This window comes from Panthera pardus, unplaced genomic scaffold (assembly GCF_024362965.1).
Source record: "Panthera pardus isolate Hobbes unplaced genomic scaffold, ASM2436296v1 HiC_scaffold_17, whole genome shotgun sequence".
NCBI lineage: Eukaryota > Metazoa > Chordata > Mammalia > Carnivora > Felidae > Panthera > Panthera pardus.
The window spans coordinates 129848820-129870468 of NW_026526732.1; the positions used below are offsets into that span (position 1 = coordinate 129848820).

At 39.0% G+C, this 21649-nt stretch overlaps 1 protein-coding gene across 4 annotated transcripts in view; it reads right to left on the reverse strand.

Moving 5' to 3' along the window:
* CDYL (chromodomain Y like) overlaps nucleotides 1-21649 on the reverse strand; it is a 241451-nt gene that overhangs the window by 161264 nt on the left and 58538 nt on the right. Inside the window, exon 1 of one of the 4 annotated variants that reach the window (XM_053904939.1) lies at nucleotides 21354-21502. The exons of the other annotated variants lie outside the window; for them this stretch is intronic. Within the exon in view, the coding sequence (XP_053760914.1) occupies nucleotides 21354-21377 (24 nt within the window). The 5' untranslated portion in view covers nucleotides 21378-21502. Of the gene's footprint in view, nucleotides 1-21353; nucleotides 21503-21649 lie in introns of those variants that run through there. 4 annotated transcript variants of the gene reach the window in all.

The following is a 21649-nucleotide window of genomic DNA, read 5'->3' on the forward strand; positions in this document are numbered from 1 at the left end:
AGCCATCAGCCCAGAGCCCGACGCGGGGCTTGAACTCACGGACCGCGAGATCGTGACCTGAGCTGAAGTCGGACGCTCAACCGACTGAGCCACCCAGGCGCCCCAAATGTACTAAACATTCTAATCAAAAGCAGAGATGTCAGATTGGATTAAAAAAAAAAAAAAAAAAAAAAGCAAATCCCAACTATATTCTAGTTTCAAAAGATGCCCTTTAAATATAAAGTCAGAAACAAATGAAAAGACTAAATAAATATATGCCAAGACTGGAATGAATATATTAACATAAAACAAAGTAGACTTCAATGAGTATTACTACAGGTAAAAAGACATTTCATGATGATTTAAAAGATTAACAGAATAGGCAGATATGCCAATATTATAAATATACATGCATCTAATGACAAAGCCTCAAAATATGTGAAACAAAACCAAAAGTAAAGGAAGAAATAGGCAAATGCGCTTTCATGGTTGGAGATTCTCACAGTAATTGCTAAAACTGGACAAAACCCAGTACAAATATAGGAGATCTAAATAATAGTACCAGCCTTAATTTAGGTGATATTTACAAAACACTCCGCCAACAACTGAACGATTACATAACCTTTTCAAGGGCACACAGAACATTCAACCAAGATGGATCACATTCTGGGCCATTACACTTATACACGATTCCAAGACTGAAAAATCTTATAGAAAACATTTTCTGACTACAACAGAATTTCAAAAATCAAAAATCAAATACCTAGTAAATCCCCAAATATCTAAAAATTAAATAACCTAATTCTAAACAACCTAAGGATCAAAGAAAAATTACAAGGGAAATTAAAAAATACTTTGAACTAAACTAAAATGAAAGCATATCATCAAATTTTGTAGGATACACTAAAGCAGGGCTTGAAGGAAATTTAGAGCACTAAATGTTCATCTGAGAAAACAAGGTAAGCTTTAAACCAATGGCCTAAACTTCCGCCTTACAAAACTAAAAAGAAAAGCGTATTAAACTGAAAGTGGAAGATGAATAATGGAGAGCCAAATCAATTATCTATTGATAAATTCAATACTTTAGATAAACTGAATTCCTTTAAAGATGCAACACCAAAACTCAAGAAGAAATATAAAATCTGAATAGCTTTTATCTATTAAAGAGAGTGAATTTAAATTTGAAAATTAAAGAAAATTTCAGTACTACACGGTTTCACTGAAAAATTCTAGTAAACATTCATGTAAGAATCAAAACCAATTCCAGAAAATAACAGAACCAATTTCAGAAAATAAGGGAATGCTTCCTAACCCCTTTTATGAGGCCAGCATAACTCTGACATAAAACAAGGAGAGAAAAGTACAGATCCATCCATATACCTTATGAACATTGACAACAAATCTTCAAGGCATTAACATTTATTAAAAGGACCAAACATACTCTGATCAAAAGTGTATCACATCTACTCTTAGACCCACTGTAATAAAACTGCAGAACTATCAAAGGTAAGAAATGTTAAACTACCGGAAACTCAGATGACCTATAAAGAAAAGAGGGGAAGATTTTTCATCAGCTACAAAACTAACAGAACTTAATTGTCAACCAATAAAACTTATACCCAGCTAAAAAGCCATCAGGAATGACAACAGGGGTGCCTGAGTGGCTCAGTTGGTTGAGCGTCCGACTTCAGCTCAGGTCATGATCTCATAGCTCGTTGAATTTGAGCCCCGCGTCGGGCTCTGTGCTGACAGCTCAGAGCCTGGAGCCTGCTTCGGATTCTGTGTCTCCCTCTCTCTCTGCCCCTAACCCACTCGCATTCTGTCTCCGTCTCTCTCAAAAATAAACAAACATTAAAAAAATAAAAAAAAAAAGAATGACAATAGTAAGATTACCTTCAGACATACAAACACCAAGAATTTATCAACCCAGATCTTCACTAAAATAATTATTAAAAGATGTGATTTGGTCTACTACTAGATATGCACTCAAGAGAAATGAAAATATATGTCCATACAAAAACATCTACATGAATGTTCACTGCAGCATTATTCATAACAGACAAAAAGTAGAAACAATTCAAATATGTATCAACTGATGAGTAGAAAATCAAAATGTGATATATTTACAAAATGGAATAGTCTTTAGCCATAAAAAGAAATGATGTACTGATATATTCTGCAACATGGATAAACCACAAGAACATTATGCAAAGTTATTAGCATATTATGAAAGAAGTCACACAGAAAAGATTACATACTGTATGATTCCATTTATGTGCAATATCCAGTATAGACAAATTCATGGAGACAGAAAGTAGATTAATGGTTGCCAGGGGTGCAGGGAGGGAGTGGAGATAGGGACAGACAGCTAATGAAATGTTCTGAAATTAGACAGTGGTAATGGTTTTATAGCTTTGTGAATATACTAAAAACTACTGAACTGTACAATAAAAGGAAAAACTATGGTATGCAAAATATATCATTTTAAAAAAAGGTAAGAAAGAATAAGATGTAATTTGGGGGGGGAGACCCACATAGAAGGGAAGGGATAAACAAATATATCACTAGAAAATTTAAATAACCTGTGATTTATTAAAAAAATATCAGTGTATGTTTAAAGGGCAGAATAAATGTAAGACAATCTTAATCCAGTGGGAGTGAAATTGGAGATTTCAATAGTTAGTAGTGTGCTTTGTCCTTGTTATATTTTCAAAGAGGACAAACTTAATTAACTATTAAATATATGTCTCATTTTTGGTCACTGAAAAAGAACTTTAAAATTCTGGATGAGCATAAATTAAGGGAACAGATATATTCAAAAAGTAAAGAATGCTGACATCCTTGTCACATTTCAGAAGATGAGAAATTGCTGAATAATTTGATTATTCAGAAAAAAGTTAAGCAGAATTTAAAGAAATTAATGGCAACCACAAGGTCAAAGAATCTATATCTACCAAACCAGCAAAGGAATAAACAGTAAAGCCATGCAGAAAAATTTCTCAAACCAACAGCTGAAAATAAAAAAATAAGCGAATAACAGCAAACATTAACAAGTCCAAATATTTCATAAATCATAATATAAATATGTTAAACTCATAAAAGACATCACATTGAAGTTTTTAAACTTGCTATGTGTTACCTGCAAAAGATACTTCTAAACAAAGCCAGAGATTTTTTTTTTAATTAAAAGGGAAAAGATATGGCAAGTAAATACCACCGAAAGCACGTTAAAATAGTAATGTAGTTAAACCAAGTTTATATAACATACAGAAAGTTTTAAGGGAAAAATTCATTAATAGAAGTGTATTACATATTGAAAAGTACAGTCAATAGTTGATAAACACCCAAATTTTATATATATATATATATATGTAATATATATATTTGAACCCTGACCTAATTATTAAACTCTAACCCCAAATTAAAACTTTTTATGAGATCACAAAAGGAAACCTTCATGATTTTCAAGGATTCATAGAGATCATTCTCTGACCATGATGCACTTCAATTAAAAACCAATAAAGAAAAACATTTTCACCTTTAAAATATTTAATACATTTAAGTACTCAAATACAAACAAAACTCCTTGTGGTTAAAATTTTTAAAATACTTTTTGGCTTTTAAAACATATGAATAAATATGCTAAATAAAAAAGTTATGTTTTAATAAACACAAGGAGAAATAAAGAGACATAAAATTGAAAAAATAGTAAGTTAAACTTGTGTGATGTCGCTAAATCTGTACTATAGGGTCATTTTATAGCCTTCATTAAAGGACAAATGAGCTAAGTGCTCAACTCAATAACACAGGACGAGAATCAGACAATCTAAAGAGGGGAGATGGAAATACAGAGCAAGAAATACAGAAGACAAGATATAAAGAATCAATAAAATTAAAGAGTGGCTCTAAAGGCATATAGTCACAAATCCAGTAAGATTTTCAAAGATCCTAAGAATATTCTAACATAAAAAACTTTAGACTACCATTGACTTAATAGAAAGCTTCACCAAGTCAATGGGAGCTAATTTTTAATGGATAATCAAATGGCTCCTCTCCTATCTTAAAAGTCAACAGAGGCCCAGATGACTTTATAGGCAAGTAAACCAAAATCCTCAAAAAAATAAAACAGAAAGCCCAAGATTCTGCAAATGTTTCAGAAAAAAAAAAATTAAGTTGGCTACCTCTCTTTCAAGTGACATTTCCAATACTGATTTTGAAAAGAATTTAACAATATACATAAAATAATATACTGTGATTAATCAGGGTTTATCCCAGAAATGCAAGGATGGTTCAACCTCATAAAATATATTAATATACCATATCAACATATTAAAAGGAAAGGGGGTAAAGTGACAATCTCTAATAAATTCAGAAAGCATATTCAATATAATTCATCAACCACTTATGATTCAAAACTCCTCACAAACTAGAAAAGAACTTTAACTAGATTTTTTAAAAGCATACCTAGCAATTATCTATAGCTTTTACTGAATAAAATTTTATAGAACTTTTAGAATTAGAAATAAAATAAGAATACTTGTTATAACTTTTTTATTCAACACTGTACTGGATGGTTCTGGCTAATGTTGTAAAAGAAAAAAAAAACAGGTATGAGCATGAAAAGAAAAAATGTAGTTATCCCTATCTGTACAAGATTCTAAAAGAATCTACAAACTTTCAAATAACAAGGTAGTTGAACAAGGTTGTCAGATCTAACAAGCAGACATAGTCATTTTTCTATGCACAAGTATTAACTAATTTAAAAATATAACTTTAAAGAGATTCCATTAACATAGTAGTAAAAACTATGGTTTCTAGCAATAAATCCAAGAAAGTCTGTGCAAAACTTTTTAGACACTCATAACATTACTGAAGAACCAAAAGGTGGGGAGGGACAGACGGAGGGGGAGAGAGATCCAAATGAGGGAACATGCATCCAAGCCCCATGCTCCTGGATCTGGTTCCTTCTTGCCAACTCCGGTAAAGCATTCCAGTTACTGCCCTCCCTCCTGCTTCTGATTCATTCATTTCCCCTTCCTATTATCATCACACAATACACTATAATTTCTCCTACCTTAAAAGCAAACAAACTCAGGGGCCTATCTCACCCTCCTGGTTCCCTTTTCATAAAACTAGTCATAAGAATTGACGACAATCATTAATCCCTCCTTTCCCGTTCTCTCATGAGCCCCAGCCAGGCTCTCATGCCCGGTCCTCCACCAAAACAGAGGCTGCCAAATGTTACAGTGAATCCTCAGTCCTTAGCTACAGCACAGAATACATGGGGGACATTCCCCCCTTCTTGAAATGCTCTTCAGCTGGCTTCCAGGGCACTTCTCTCTCCTTTCTCCTACTTTCCAGGACACCTCACTTTTCAGTCTCCTTTTACCGAGCCTTTACCTCCTCCAAGGTCAGTATGTATACATAGTAACATCTCCCCAAATCATCCCCCACCAAAGCACATGCCCCAACCTCTAAGCTTGTAGAGCCTATTGCCCCTCAACACCTCCACCTGGACATCTATACAGCATCTCAAACTTAACATGTCTAAACTCCAACTCCCATTTATCCACCAGGAGCTCCCAATAAAACCAAAGGTGTGCCTTACTTGGTGACAACTGCCTGAATAAATGGCAAATCCCATTCTTCTAGTTACTCAAGCCTAAAAACCCACGTTCTATTTTTCTTCCCATTCCTTCACATTCAATGTCCAATCCAGGAGTAAATCCTGATCAGCTCTACCTTCAAAATACACCCCCCCCCCCAATGCAATCACTGCTCACTACCCGCCCCCCACCCTCCTCCTACCATCATAACCACCACCATGGCTTCAAACTACCATCATCTTCTGCCTCAGTTATTTTGCCAGCCTACTAATTAATCTCCCCACTTCCTTCTTGGTCCCTCTACAGTTTATTTATATAACATCTACCATAACTTTGAAAACTTTTTCATTTGATTACACCATTCCTCCAATGGCTTCCCATCTTAGTAAAAATAAAACTCAACATTTTTAACAGACTTACAAGGAGCGTGCACGTTGGGGCACCTGGGTGGCTCAGTCTGAGGTGTCAGACTCGGTTTCGACTCAGGTCTTTTCTCATGGTTTGTGAGTTAGAGGCCTGCATCTAACAGTGCAGAACCTGCTTGGGATTCTCTCTCTCCCTTTCTCTCTGCCCCTCCCCTGCTTGCTCTCTCCCAAAATAAATTAAAAAATAAAAAATAAAAAAGAGTGTGCACGGATCCCACTACCACCCCGACCTCACCTACCATTCATTCTCTCCAACAGTCTTCAGACACAGCAGCCTCCTCCTTGCTGCTCAAACTCACAAAGCACTTGCCAGCCTCAGTGGGGAATTCCTTTGTTTTCAAGTCCCAAGTGTCACCTTATCAATGAGGCTTTCTCTAAAAATTTACATAAAAATGACTCGCACTCCAAGCCACTAGAAGTATCCTAATTAGTCTGCTGCCATCATTAGAATATAAGCTCCTTGGGGCAGGGACTTTATCTTTTAGGTTTGCTGCTGTATCTCCAGTGCCAGAGATTAATCCATACACCCAGTGCAGCATCAATCCCAACCCCAACGTGTAATTCAACATGATGATTCCAATGTTTAAGTGGAAGAGCACACCACCAAGAAGAGCTAAGAAATTTTTCAGAAAAAGAGAACAAGATAAAACTGGTAGGGCAGGTTTTTAAGATGTATTATAAACCTAAACAGGGTGCCTGGGCAGCTCAGTGGGTTGAACATCCAATTCTTGATTTCGACTTAGGTCATGATCTCATAGCTGTGGGATCAAGCCCCATGTCAGGCTCTGCACAGTGCAGAGCCTGCTTGGGATTCTCTTTCTCCCTCTCTCTCTCTGCTCCTCTCCTGCTCATGCTCACCTGTGCTCTCTTGCAAAATAAACATTAAAAAAAAAACCATACTAATTACAACAGTGTGGCATGGTCAAGAAAAGACAAATACCAACTGAACAGAAGAAACTGACCCATACATAAAGAAAACTTTATACATGGCCGAGATGGCAAACAAATGGGGGAGAGATGGACTATTTAATAAATTGTGACAACAGATTATCCATATTTTAAAAGCAAATCATATCCCAACTTCATATCATACATAAAAGCAAACTGTAGGTGGACTAAAGTTCATCCTGGGGGAAGAATGTCCTCAACAAGAAACAAAATGGGGAAAATCTGTCTACATTAAAATGTAAAACTTAACATGTAACTATATTACAGATTTAAATTTTTTCAAGAATGAAGACACATCACAGAAGATATGTGCAAGATGTATAACAAAGAAAGCATCCATCACAAAGAACTCCAACACATCAGTAAGAAAAAGGCAAAAAAAAAATGGACAAATGAAAAAGGTGTTTAAAATTCTACATTTTTTCATGTTACCTTCTGTTTTCTATTACATGGCATGCATATAATTGTTTTTCTATTAAATATAATTGTTTTTATAAAATAATGGTTTTCTGTATACATCCATTCTTCTAACTGTACTTATGTGTAGAGAGGTCCAGAATAGTGGTCCTCTGTGGTTCACAGAAGTTGATTACAGTGGTAACACAAAGAACAACGGTTTTTCCCCCTCTTAGACTTTCTTCTTCTTTTCTCAGTAAACATACACAGGGCTTTCACACACAAACCACGAGTAAGGTGATGAGACCACGTAAATTCTAAGACTATGAAATTCAAAGGCCCTGTCTGCCAAGCGGATGTCAGCTGGTTCAAGTACTGACTTTAAAATGCCAAACTCTGATTTCAAAGAGGCTGTTAACACAAAACATTCCCAGAACTTTCCTCCTGTCTAGGACTGCCCTCAGACAGTCTTCTGAATATCCTCTGTGGCGCCAAATCTTTACTCCCTGAGGGAGAAATGAATTTTGGAATGAACTAACATAATTCAGGACTGTAAGTCTAGTGAGTTACATTGATGATATGTTCTAAATCAAAAGTGTTGCTCACAAACAATATGAAGCATCCTAATAAAGAAATCCACCATTCAGGCCTCAGGTTTGTTCCCTCTGTATCTCAAGATCCTCAAACTTTGTAATTTCCACATACTAAATCTATTCAACCCTATGGAATCAGTTACACAATGAACAGTGCTATCTATTGGTGACAAAAATTACATGCGGATTTGACACTGTTCCTCTGTTTCTTAGGAACGTTAATGCTTGCCACTGTACATCAGTCTTTTAAGGATTATATTGGACATGTCTTCTCTCCTTTAATGTACTCTCCAAACATGTTACTTTGCTCTATTTCTTAAAAAAAAAAAAAAAATCACAGGAAATGTAAGATCATCATTGTTTATATTGATCATCTCTGCAGCAACTTTCAAATTCTCTTCCAAAGTGAGCACCTGCATATTTTCTGTGGACAAAATGTTGGACAAATGGACTCTTTGGTCTTTTCTCTGTTTTCATCAATGTGTTGTGCTTCATTATAAATCATTTGTTTAATTTGAAATCTTTGAGGACACTGAAAAATTGCTATCCATGATGGTGCATTAAGTTCATTCTCCCTGCAAATCTGTTTAATCTCATGCAAAGCTTATTCATTTCCTACCCTATAATTAGCCACTCATTTTTAGGTCCATACAGATTTCCAAGCTGCTATGCATGGGAAACCTACTGGCTAACTGTGAAACTGCAGGAAATTAGTGGAGCTTCCCTGTTCTGCTTCCACAAACTACATCAGAAGATGCCACTGCTTTAGTCACATCTGCTCTATGTTCTGCTTATAATAACCTCAAGTATGGTGACCATGGAAGAAAAGGCAGACTATGGTATTTATTAGGATCCTATCTATCTTTTATCATGGAGCGACCATCATCTGTTAACTTATACTACAAGGAGTTTAAGAAACCCTTATAACTTCAGTCCTCATAGCAAGGAAAATGGCTTTTTCTTGGTTAAGGTGCAGTGTATATCATATAGACAATAACATCTCCAACAACTTACAGTAAACCCTAAACCACAGAGGTAATGCCTCCCAAACTCTGAGAAGTTTTTATGTAGCAGGCTAATGCAAAAGGTCACCTACACATACCTAAATATAGTATTAAGTCATGTTATTAATTGCTCATTAAAATTTATCAAGCAAGATTTTTTAAATTTAAGCGATCTTCCCATTTAAAAGGTTTCATCAGTGTATTTATAAATTCTCTTGAAGAAAATTTTCAAATGCAACTTTTAACAAACACAAATCATTTCAAGATGTTTACTAGATAATTTTTTGCTAACTTTTGCTAACATATATCCAAAATAGATAAGAGGGGTGAAGAACAAATCTTTCTATGTGTTTGTTGTTCTTCTGTGTCATTATTGATGTTTTATATATAATAAATAAGCAAAACCCTGACTATATGTCCTAAATTGATAATGATGTACAGCAGGTGTGAGAAATCCATTCTCAAATCCAGAGAAAAGTATGCTTGTGTCACAAGCAAAGAGTAGCTGGGTTTAGTTTGAAAGTTTACTGTTTTACAAAGGCAGAAAGATTCTATTGTTCACTTGGTTTTTTCATTAAGAACCGGAAGCTAAACTCTTCTGAAAAGTTCGATTCCATATTATATGGAGTGCAGCAGGATGGGGCTCCAAAACAGAGGGGTCGGATGAGAAGAGGGACACAGAGAGCAGGTAGGTGGTAAAGGCAGCAACTCTCGGTCTCATTTCCCTTGACCCAGAGTTAGAAAAGGCCAAAAATGCAAGAGAGCTAAAGAAAACAAAACAAAACGCAATTTGGGCACAAATCTTAGATCCAGAACTGATCCTACAACAACGTTCAGTGATGGGAGCTTCTGATACACACCTTCCCTCAAAAGCTGAGAAACCACTGCAGTGGCTGTGAAGCCACTCTTTCCCTTCAGGTGGGAGGTCCTGGAGTTAGAACCACCAGAGTTCCTGCCCGCTGGGATTCAGAGAGATGCCTGGAGGCGGGGAGGAACCAGCCCAGAGCTACCCCAGCAATAAGGACTGTGCAAAGGCAAAATGTGAGCACAGCCAGGTCTAGCCCCACTCCCCCCAACCCAATCACTCCTCTTACTTCCCTTACTACTAAGAAAAGAAGCACAACTGAAAACCAAAAGGGCCTGTGACAAGGTGAGGGTTCTAGCTGACCTCACATCACCCAGGAAATTACGGGAAACATTTCCACTGATTCAGTGAAAAACATGAGGACATCTCTTCACCCAGGTGAGCAGAGCAGATAGTCAGCTGTATGGCAGAAGGACTCTGGAGAAACACTTTTGAGTGGGGGAAGGTGGGGCAAAAGCACACAAAGATGAGAACTTCCATCTTACTTTTAGTTCTCACCTCAATCACCCAGGAGAGTGAGGGGCTCAGGAACACAGGGGCATTCCAATCTTCTGCCCACTGCTCCAGAGGAGAAACAAGAGTGCTCAAAGCCTTGGTCACATTAGTGTCCTTATTTTCTCCAATGTTTCCTTCTCAAGCCCTAAGGGGAACACTCTTCTTCAAGGGGAGACCTGTTCCACTACAGGAAAGGCTGTTTAAAAGCTTACCAACTTCTAAGGCATGTTGCTCTACTGCAACAGCAATCAGCTGAGACAAGGACTCCGTGGTTTTAGCCTTCCTTCCAGTGGGGTTATGCATAGAAGAGACTGGAATTTTACAACAATCCTTTCCCCCATCCAACCCTCCACTTCATGGTTTTGGTCTTTTTCTCCCCAAGGCTTGGGGGGTGCATATTTACTGTACTGTAAAGCTGTCCACTCATGACCACAATCTGTTTTCTGTTGGTTTCAATCAGGTTCCTGGGCAATCTGCATGTGTCTGGTCTTAACACTTAAGTCCCTCATGCCAATGTGTACCCACATACCTTGACAAGATCTCATTCCACAGGCTTTTATTTATTTTAAAATATTTATTTAAGAAATCCCTACATCCTATGTGGGACTTGAACTCATGACCCCTAGAGATCAAGAGTCACATGCTCCTCCGACTGAGCCAGCCAGGTGCCCCTCCCTCCACAATCTTTTAAACTCATTCTACATAATCATTGCAACCTCATCATTTTTAAGCAGTCCGAACTTGCAGCTACTTAGGATTGTTTCCCTGAGGAATACATTTTTAGATATGCATCTATCAATTTAATCAAGACATTCTCAAAAAGCTCACTTGTGAGCCGAAGCTAGTGGTGTTGAATGATGGCATATAAAATAATTCCGGAGAAAAATTTTACTCACATGTATACTCTGAGGGAAGAGTACTACAAATCATATTCTAGTTAGCACCCTCTGCCACATACACATCTCTCTCCACCCTAGAAATGGTAATAAAATAATCATTTACTTCTTGCTTTGAGCTCAAAAGCTCACCTGCATACAAGAGGGAAGTCAGAGGATTAAGACAGGGGACCCGTCGCTGGCCAAGAGTTGGAGAGGTGGCTAACCTCCACCTCAGGTAGACACCTGGGGTGTCTGAGGACTGTCAGAGTCCACCTCTGGACTGCATAAAAGAAAAGCAAGGTAAAAAAAACGGCAGTGAGACAGCTACTTGCCGGGCCAGAGCTTTGACCAAGGCAACAATCCAGTATGGAGGCTGGGGTCAAGAGTCAAAACAGGATGAATGAAGCCTCAGCTCAAAGGGGACCTGGCAAAGGGATGGAAAGCAAGTGGAAGGCCCCGGAGCTAGACATGAGAACAAGAACACTCAGGAGGGAAAGAGGAGATGGAAGACAGGAAGTTTTCTAAGGGGTGCTGGCCTAGCCCTTGGGTAGGGAGGGGCTGTAAAGCAGACAAGCCCCATTCCACCAGGGACCCCCGAAATGCTCTCATGACTGACTCCAAGAACAGCAAAATCATTCTTCTAAGTAAAGAATCAGCAGACAGTGGAGACACGAATAGCTAGTGCTGCTTCTCCTGAACACCCAGCAATAAGATGACTTTAGATGGAAAATAAGGATCTTTAAACTTCAGTCGTAAGAATTACTGAAACAAGATTTTAAAACACTTTTTTGATCACTCAATTCAAATATTCCCATTTACATATCACCAAACCAGCTAATAATTCTTTTACCTCACATCATCAAGGAAGATGGCGCGAACAGCCCCCGCCCTTACCCCCGGGTGCACACACCCAGCAGGAGATCAGGAGTTGTAGGAAGACCATAACTGATGGCTCACCTTACCGAAACATCAACCTGACTCAAAGTTTAATGGAGAAAAGCTAAGTGTAAGTACTTTTAAGACATTTAATATCAAACCAAAAACTTTTCTATGGCATACACTGTTAACTTCACTAAGGTTAAGGGTAACCTGAGAATTCAAAAACAGGCCAAGTTTGCATCAGAGAGTTCAGTCCCCATCTCCATCGCTTTATGAGGCTATCTGATCGCTTTCTTCTGCTGTTAGGAATATTTTGGTGGAAACTCTGGAAAACACACCACAAAAATAAACTGAATTTGGGGTGCCTGGGTGGCTCAGTCGGTTAGGCATCTGACTTTAGCTCAGGTCATGATCTCACACCTCATGGGTTCGAGCACTGCATTGGGCTCTGTGTTGACAGCCTGGAGCCTGGATCCTGCTTCAGATTCTATGTCTCCCTCTCTCTGTCCCTCCTCTGCTTGCACTCTGTCTCCCTCTCTCAAAAATAAATGAACATTAAAAAATAATAATATTAAAAATAAAAATAAACTGAATTTTGTCACTTACATGCCAAAACTTTTTTAAAAATCATGTTTGATAGCTCTTTTCATAAGGATGCCTTTCACATTGCTCTGTGGGGCTCAGGAGCCCCTGCTATCCATGACCTAGAAGTGCCATCATCAGCTCCTCTCATGAGCAAGCTTATTAATGTCAACTCACATACCTGTGACAGCCTCTCTCCCTTACCAAATACCTGTTCCCAACATGATAAGTTAGTGAAGTCCAAGCATATTATGCCTAAAATAAAGGAAAACAGTCTCTAAGAGAGACACAGAGCCATTCAATGTTTAAGGGGTGTGACACCTTTTTCCAAGCCAAGAAGCCTTTTATTTGGTCCTGGTTCTCACATATTCTAAATAGCTGAGGCTTCCACATTAGTTACATTTTAAAATAAGAAATGCTTCTGTATGCAACTCTGTGATACCCTGGAATCCTAAACAGTAAACTACTGATGAAAAATGGGTACATTTTAACCAAAGATATTACGTGCAATCAACGTTGTTGAGCATTACCAACGAACACTGTGAAAATATCAACTTCTTAAAAACTTCACATGGCAGAGCCCATTATAAATGAAAATAAGGCAAAAAAATAAAGGCATTTCCTAAATATATTGTGGTTAACTTCTCCAACTGGAGATTATTTTTAGACATCTCGCCCCCTACACAGACACTTCTCACCAACAGCTAAACATAAATACTGTGACAAACATTTCGAAATACTCTTTCTAGGAACACAATTTTCTTCCAAATTATTTGTATCAAATTTAGAAATAATTTTCCTCCAAAACACCATGTAGAGTTTTTTTCCAAACAAGATACCTAAATGCATAATTCTCACATATATGGTATAATTAAAAAAAAAAATGTGACTCCAGTCACTGTAATATTTGTATTTTAGATAAAATCAGCAATTATTGATTGCTTGCCACATTCAAGTCTTCAGATTAAACACTGCAACAAACCAAAAAAAAAAGCCAACCATTCCAGGGAAAAATATACATGATATTATTTAATACTGAGAGAAAGTAATACTTACATGCAAATAATTAATAGTGCAAAAGGAAAAAGCCAATTAGTCACTTGGAGGGGAGGATTCCTGCTAGTTGTGAACTATAATGGAAGTCCTAAATGAGGAGTGACACCATGGCTGGCAAGCTGGGGTATCCACCAGTTAGCGACTGGAAAAATGGCAACACAAAGGTAGGAAGGGACGGGCTGGGCAGATGTGGACAAAGTAAGTCAACAACCATGTCTTCAGCAGCTCAAACCAAATGAACAGGCCAACCTCAGGTAAAGGAAAGCTAGAGAAGATACACTTATGTATCAGAAGCTGACAGAACAAAGATGTTGAACATTTTTGCCATAGAAGCAGTAGATGTGTAACTATTTTTGTAACTATTACATCCATTTTCATAAACATTTCCCTTGAAATCTAGTTTATACTTTATTTGCATTTTCAATTGACAAATCGACAAAAGAAACAGATCATATGCAAACCTTATTATTAGAAAGTCTCACAGAGATACATTGATATAAAACTAGAGAACACCAAAGTCAAAGAGAGAATCTTAAAAGCAACCAGAGACAGAAGACAGATCTCCTGTAAAGTGACTACACCTGGACTGACAACAACCTCCTTCAGCATAAGGGGGAAGCCAGAAGACCATGGAATAACACCTTCAAAATGCTTAAAGAAATTGACCAATTAACTGGCTTTATTTAGAAGATACTCTTCCTAAAATGAAGGCAAAATAAAGACATATCCAGATAATCAAAAAACTAGACTTTTCCACTAATAACTCTTTGCTACAGAAATCTCTGAAGGATATACCTAAAAAAGGGAAAAAAAATAATCCCAGAAGGAAGTTCTATAATATAAGACTGATTGATCAAAGAAACTGGTAAAGATATAAATAAATCTAAACAAATATTATCTGTATAGAATAATAATGTCCTGGGGTGTCTGGGTGGCTCAGTCGGTTGAGCATCCAACTTCAGCTCAGCTCATGATCTCACAGCTCATGAGTTTGAGCCCCACGTCGGGCTCTGTGCTGACAGCTCCGAGCCTGGAGCCTGCTTCGGATTCTGTGTCTCCCTCTTTCTCTCTGCCCCTAACCTACTCTCATTCTGTCTCTCTCAAAAACAAATAAACATTAAAAAAAACTTTTTTAATAGAATAATAATGTCCTATTTCATCAGTTTTTTTTTAAAATGGACAATAATAAACACAGAAATAACAGCATGTAAACAAGTTCAGGGGTAGATCAGAGTTAAAGGATTCTAGAGCCCTTGTACTGTCAGAAGTGAAGCTAGAATATTGCTTAATTTTTTAAACTGAAATACAGTAGACAATGTTATATTAGTTTCAGGTGTACAACAGTGACTGGACAATTCTATACATAATGTTGTGCTCACCACAAGTGTAGCTACGATCTATCACTGTACAATATTACTGCAATACCACTGACTACATTCTCTATGCTGTATCTTTCAGCCTTTTGACTCCTTCATTCCATAACTGGAAGCCTGTACCTCCCACTCCCCTTTGGTTTAACTGTAGAGTTCATGTATGAACAATTTTGAGAATAGCCACTTAGAGAAATAGTATATAACTTCGAAACCCAATCAGTGAAGTTTTAATATGGTTTTAGTGTGGACTCCAGCTGAAGCAGAGCGGAGTCTGGCAAAAACGATGTCAGAGTAGTCAATGAAGAGCAATGAAAGTCAAGCCTTAGCTCAAAGATCTCAAGAACAATTTTAATACTTGTTTTGGGTCACAGGTCCCCTTGAGAAACAGATAAAAGCTACTGAGCCTCTCCCTCAGAAAAAGTCTCTATATGAATTATGTAAACAAATTTTCATACAAATGTGAAAGACTTTTCCCAGACTCCCCAAAGAACACAGATCCCTTAAGGCTAAAGAGAATTAAGTTTGTGTGGGAAACAGTAAAAAGTTCTCCCCATCTCAGAGTTGAAACCACATATGCAGATGAGGAACTAAGTGTAGAAGGAACAGCACAAGGCATAACATTTGGGGGCGGGAGATTCTAGAGGGAAAGGGTCAAGAATGGAAAGTCATTCCTATAATTCACTCTTTCATTACAGTGTAACTCAACAGTTATGCAACTACTGCAATATTTGAACTTTGGAAAATAATGACCAGAAAAAAATACCTAGTTTTAAAGAAATGTAAGCACCAATCTTAACAACTTGATGGACAAGTGGGCCATACAATGAAGACAGAAAATAGAAATTATAGCACCCTTAGCTAGCTACCTAGTGTTTTTAATATTCCCTTCCTGGAATGAGTCAGTTAATAACCAGCAACAGTCTAAGAGCCTGCAAAAAGGACTAGTGTGGTCCATGTGGAGTTCTTCCTCTGCAAACGCAGGTCCCAACCCCACCCCACCTCAACGTGTGGCTTCGGTGTTAGAAACACATACCATTGCAATCCCAAGGCTCCTACATCCACCTACATGCCATAAAAAAGCTTTTTGGAAATACAGATTCTGGTCTCCACCCAAACATTGAAAACTACATCCTCATGGTTTGGGCCCAAGAATCTGATTTTAAAAGGGCTCCAGGGGTGCCTCAGTGGCTCAGCTGGTTAAGTGTCCAACTTTGGCTCAGGTCACGATCTCACAGATCATGAGTTTGAGCTCTACATCTGGCTCTGTTCTGACAGCGCAGAGCCTGCTTTGGATCCTCTGTCTTCCTCTCTCTCTCTGACCCCTCCCCACTCTTTCTCTCTCAACAGTAAATAAATGTTTAAAAAAAGGACCCCAGATGATGCTGTTGCACCTACAAACACACATGATATAAAAACCACTACTCCCCATTCACAAAAATTTGACTCCTATTGGCTTTGTGCATCACAGATATTCAAAAGTGTGAATCAGAACACGGCAAATTAGGTATTTCCTATATACCACGAAAATATCTCTGGTGGTTAAAATCATTACAGAGCATGAAGAAAAATTCAACAATTCTTAGATATTATAACAAAAACAAAAAAGACTTACTCTTGTACATAGGAACTGAAAGAAAATTCAGAGGAAAAGCACTTGGCAGGTCTCCACATTCTTGTTTAGGCAAATAAATAATATTCTCAGCAATTCACATTCAAGATAGTGTGTTAATTTTCAAAATACACATTTGACTTCACTATCCCACAATCAACTCTAGAAATCAAACAACTCTTCTTTTTCTTGGTCATTCTTCTAAGAGCCAGCACACACACAACAGATGCAGGCTTAACATCCATGGAACATCTCTTGATCTTTGTGACTTCCATTTTATTTACAACTGCGCTTCTGGTCAATGGACATAAAATTCTTGTGGTGCATAGGAGAAAGGAGCAATCACATCCTAAAGTAATAAGAAAAATTCTAAAGACTTACCTTTCCCCCAAATCCTGATTATCCTTCCAAACTAATCAACTTTAAGAAATTTTTATAAGCCAGGTACAACTTCATTCCTAAAAGCTTACTTCCATTTTTGATAGACTGGAATATGCATGTGTTGGAGAAACATTTTCTCAGAAGGCTAGGACTAGCTATAATCTTACTAAAATTTAAATTAGCTATTATAATCATTCTCAAGGGGGGGGACCCCATATCCACTGAGAAAAAAGGAATTATTAAGATATACACAGAAGGAGATGTGTCTCTATTTTACTACAGTGTTGACTCCTTATTCAGTCCCACATGAACAAAGTCTTATGGTGGTTATTTGACAACTGGATAAATTAAAGTCCTCTTGATCTGTTTTCTTTGGTGATATAATCAATTTTTATTACTGGGATTATATCAATTCCCAAATATCAAAGGAAAACACGTCTGGTTTCAGGTTTGAGAGTTGGGTGGGTTTTTTTTCTTTAATTAAGAATGGAAGATATGGGGCGTGTGGGTGGCTCAGTTGGTTAAGCATCCGACTTCAGCTCAGGTCATGATCTCGCGGTGAGTTTGAGCCCTGCGACGGGCTCTGTGTTGACAGAGCCTGGAGGCTGCTTCAGATTTTTTGTCTCCCTCTCTCCCGCTCCTCCCCTGCTCACACTCTCGCTCTCTCTCTCTCTCAAAAATGAATAAACATTAAAAAAAAAAAAGAATGGAAGAAGACAAAGATGTTTCCTAGAATAATATAATTACTTAACACTTGGGTATAGCACTTTATCAGCTATAAGTGCTTTTACATTCTAATGTCATGTAAGCTTCACAATCCTCTGAGGGAGTTATCATTGTCCCCATGTTACTGATGAGAATGTTCAGGAGAGAGAGTTACATAAGACACACAGCTGTTCCCTTCATTATATAGCAGGGAGGAGTGGAACCCAGTCTAGAGCTGGGATTGCAGCTGGAAGGACTTCCATTACTCCACACTCCACCTCCAGGTGCCTCAATCTCAGTTCCAGAGCAGCTGGTCATCTAAAGCACAGGTTAGAAAAAGAAATCCAGCCCACTCACTGCTTTTGTGAAACCCAAGAGCTAAGAATGATTTTTACATTTTTAAGTGGTTGGGGGGGGGTCAAGAATATTTTATGACAGGCAAAAATTATACGAAATTCGAATTTTACTGTCCATAATTTATTGGAAAATAACTCATTCATTTCGGTACTGTCTACCACTGCTTTTGCGCTACAACAGCAGAGCCAAGTAACCAAAACAAAGAGTACATGGCATGCAGGGTCTAAAATATCAACTACCTGGTCCCTTACATAAACTTTGTTGACCCCTGATCTAAAGGAAGCTGGTCTTTTTGTGAAAGCTATGAAGTGCTCAGTATGAGTAAGTAAAAAATTTGTCTTTCCTAATCCCAGCTGCTGGAAATACAGGGAATAAATCCATTTTTATCTCCAACAGAAGCTCTTCCAATTTTGTAAGGTTGATGCTCCACCCCACCTTGTTTCCTTATTTTTTATTCACAAACATGGTCACAATAACTATTTTAAACACTTACGAAGAACCTATTGCCACATACCAGGCACCATGCTGAGTCCTGGAGAGCTCATTTCTTTTTAGGTGACAAAACAGAGGCTTAGCAATCAAATAACTCACCCAAGTTCACATAGCTTCTGCAAACCGGTGCTCTTACTATATACCATGTTACTTCAAGAAGCAACACTTTGAACTTCCTCCTTTGTCAATGTATCCCTACAGAATTGTAGAATTTGAGACCAAACATGGAACTTCTATTTTGATTTGGGCATAACCGAATAAAACAAGGCAACTAATAATGTCCATGACTTTATTACTAAAATATCTTAGTGTTCTCCCCAGCCTTGTCAAATAGCCTGTTAGACTGTAGTATTTATTTACAATTGCATACTGCCTCACAAGTAATATTGCCTTGATCAAAACAATACAGTTCTCTATCTTTAGAAACAAAACCAGGCCTTAGGGAGGCATGTTAGATCAGTTGAAATAGAACAATAACCATCACTTACTGAGTGTTCACTGTGGGAATTGTAGAGTATGATTTACATTTTTTTTTTCATGTAAACTTCACAGTTCTGAAGGTGAGTATTGATCCCAATTTTGCAGATGAGGAAACTGAGCTTTGAAGGTAATTTACCCAAGGTAACAAAGTTGGAATTCAACAACTAGGTTTTCTGACTCCAAATCCAGGCTCTCAACCACTAAACAGAACTTTCACATATCAGCTTTCAATAGTAATACAGACACAGAGTCATAGTGTTGCCTACAAGTAAAGGAAAAGAAGTTAGAAAACTCACCTATCTAAAAAATACCATCATATTTTTTACTCTCCTTTCAACTATACGCCTATAGCTTTTTTTCAAAACTAAAACAAAACCCAGAATCAAAAGGTCAGTTGTGCAAATGTATCATTTCTTTGCAATGTACTTATTTCTTCCCCAATAAATGTTGAAGAAATGAACCATCCTCATACCTTATGCCTATCTCCCTATGGAACTTCCATAGGGCTGACATTCAATGAACATGCAGAATGAATGCAAATTTTGAACAAAATGTTACTTATAAATGAATTCTGCTAGAAAAGTAGTGACTAGAAAACCTGAAGACATGAATAAACAAAGAAAGAACTAAAGTTAGTTCACAGTGCACTAGTGGTAAATGTATTGTCTTCAGGATCATAAGATACAACTTATGTATAAGGTGCTACTCCACCCAAACACCAATTGGAATGACTTAAATGATTAGGTATTTATAACCACAAAAAATAATAAAGAATGAATACACAAACCCAAGCCAGCAAGAAATAATCTAATGTAGAAACCAAAATCCCTCATATGTACTTTCCCAACTGTATGTCAGCCTGGAAGATCTGCATCTATCTTAACTTCTGCTTAGGGACCTTCCCCATGCACACCACTTGCTTTCCTAAAAGGGAAACTTCTTGAGGACAGGGAGATTTTTTTTCCCTTTTACATACCCAAATGACCCAAGATAGTATCTTGAATACACTAGGGCACAGCTAATGTGTAAAATGGTTGAAGAGAATGGGACGTTTTCAGTGCCAGCTAAGGTACACTGACCACATACAATGTAAGGGGAGGTAACAATCTCACCATTATTTCTACAGAAGGCAGCCTCCTCCTGAGAGCTTTTGCAGGACACTTGCTTTTAAAAAGCAACAAAAAGTTGCTAGAAGGCTATCTGTTGGCAATAGAGTGCCGTTCTATGCCAAGAGCAGTAAGACACCCAGAAGACACCTCAGAAGGTTCACCTGGTACTTAAGGTTCATCAAGGGTGCTGGGTCTCTACTTGTTACAGACGCTTACTTAAGCCCCTAAACACCCAGGTCCCTAAACGCATCATAAAGGTGAATCCAGAAGAGTATCCAAAAGTTTTAAGACTCTCATAAAGATGTATTTATAAATACATATAAACAGAAAATCATTTATCCAAAAGAACAGAAAGCCTTCCAAGCTTCTGTACTCCCAGGAAGTCTACTTTGAAATACGTCAAGAAGTTACACCGAGACATACAAAATATGTCTAAAGATCTAAACAGATAACTCCAAAACTTGAAGTTGAAGCTGGCAAACCCTTCGTTCATAACTTATAGCTCTGATTGTGCCCTTTCTTACTTGCAACGCTGCGGCGCAAATGAATGACGGTGTATCAGCGTTAAATTTAAATTTCCTGGCTCTGGCCACAATGCTAACCTAATTAAAGCATGTGGTCAACGTTTAGCATTTTCGGTGCGTTATTTTGCATCGCTTTGGCTAGCAGCAGAGCCGAGACAGTTGCACTCTTCCTTTCGGCGCCCCACTCCCCAAACCGGAGGCAAAACCCTCTCCAAAACGCTCTATTAAATGGACAGGAAAAACACCCCCGCACCGCCTACAGACCCCGCCAAGCGGTAACAGGGGCTTCACACCCACTGCCCTCGCCAAGAACACTTTGGGCTCAGTCTGAGCAAGTCGCTGGTGTCAGCGCTACTTCCCCACGGCCGGAGCCCCCCCACGAGCTCGACAACTCCGGGGAGGCCCCCCCCGCCCGCCGGGCCCCTCAAAGCAGCGTGGTTCGGGCTCCCCTCGCACACATTTCCCGTCCAGCAAACTGCGGCCGCGGAGGGGGAGGGGGCGAGGCGGGCGCCCGCGGCGGAGCCGGGCCGTCGGGCTGGACGCGGCCGGGCCGGGGCCGGGGAGGGGCGGCGCGGGGCGGGGGCGGCCCGAGGGTCCGGGAGGGGGAGGGGAGGTACCTCGTACAGCTCCTCGGAAGCCATGGTGGGCGGCGGAGTTGCGGGCGGGCGGGAGGGGCAGGGTCGGGGCGAGGCGCCGCCGCCGCCGGGCGGCCGACACTTTGTTTCAGTTGGGTCCCTGCGTGGCCTGCGCTTCCTGCTCCCGCTCCCGGCGCCGGGAGCTCAGCACGGACGAGCCTCTCACACTCACTGCCAGTGCGGGCCGGCGGCGGCGGCGGCAGGGTTGTGCGCAGGAGCAGCTGCGCAACGCGCCCTCCGCGCCCCGCGCTCACTCCCCGGCGGGCCGGCTCGGGCTC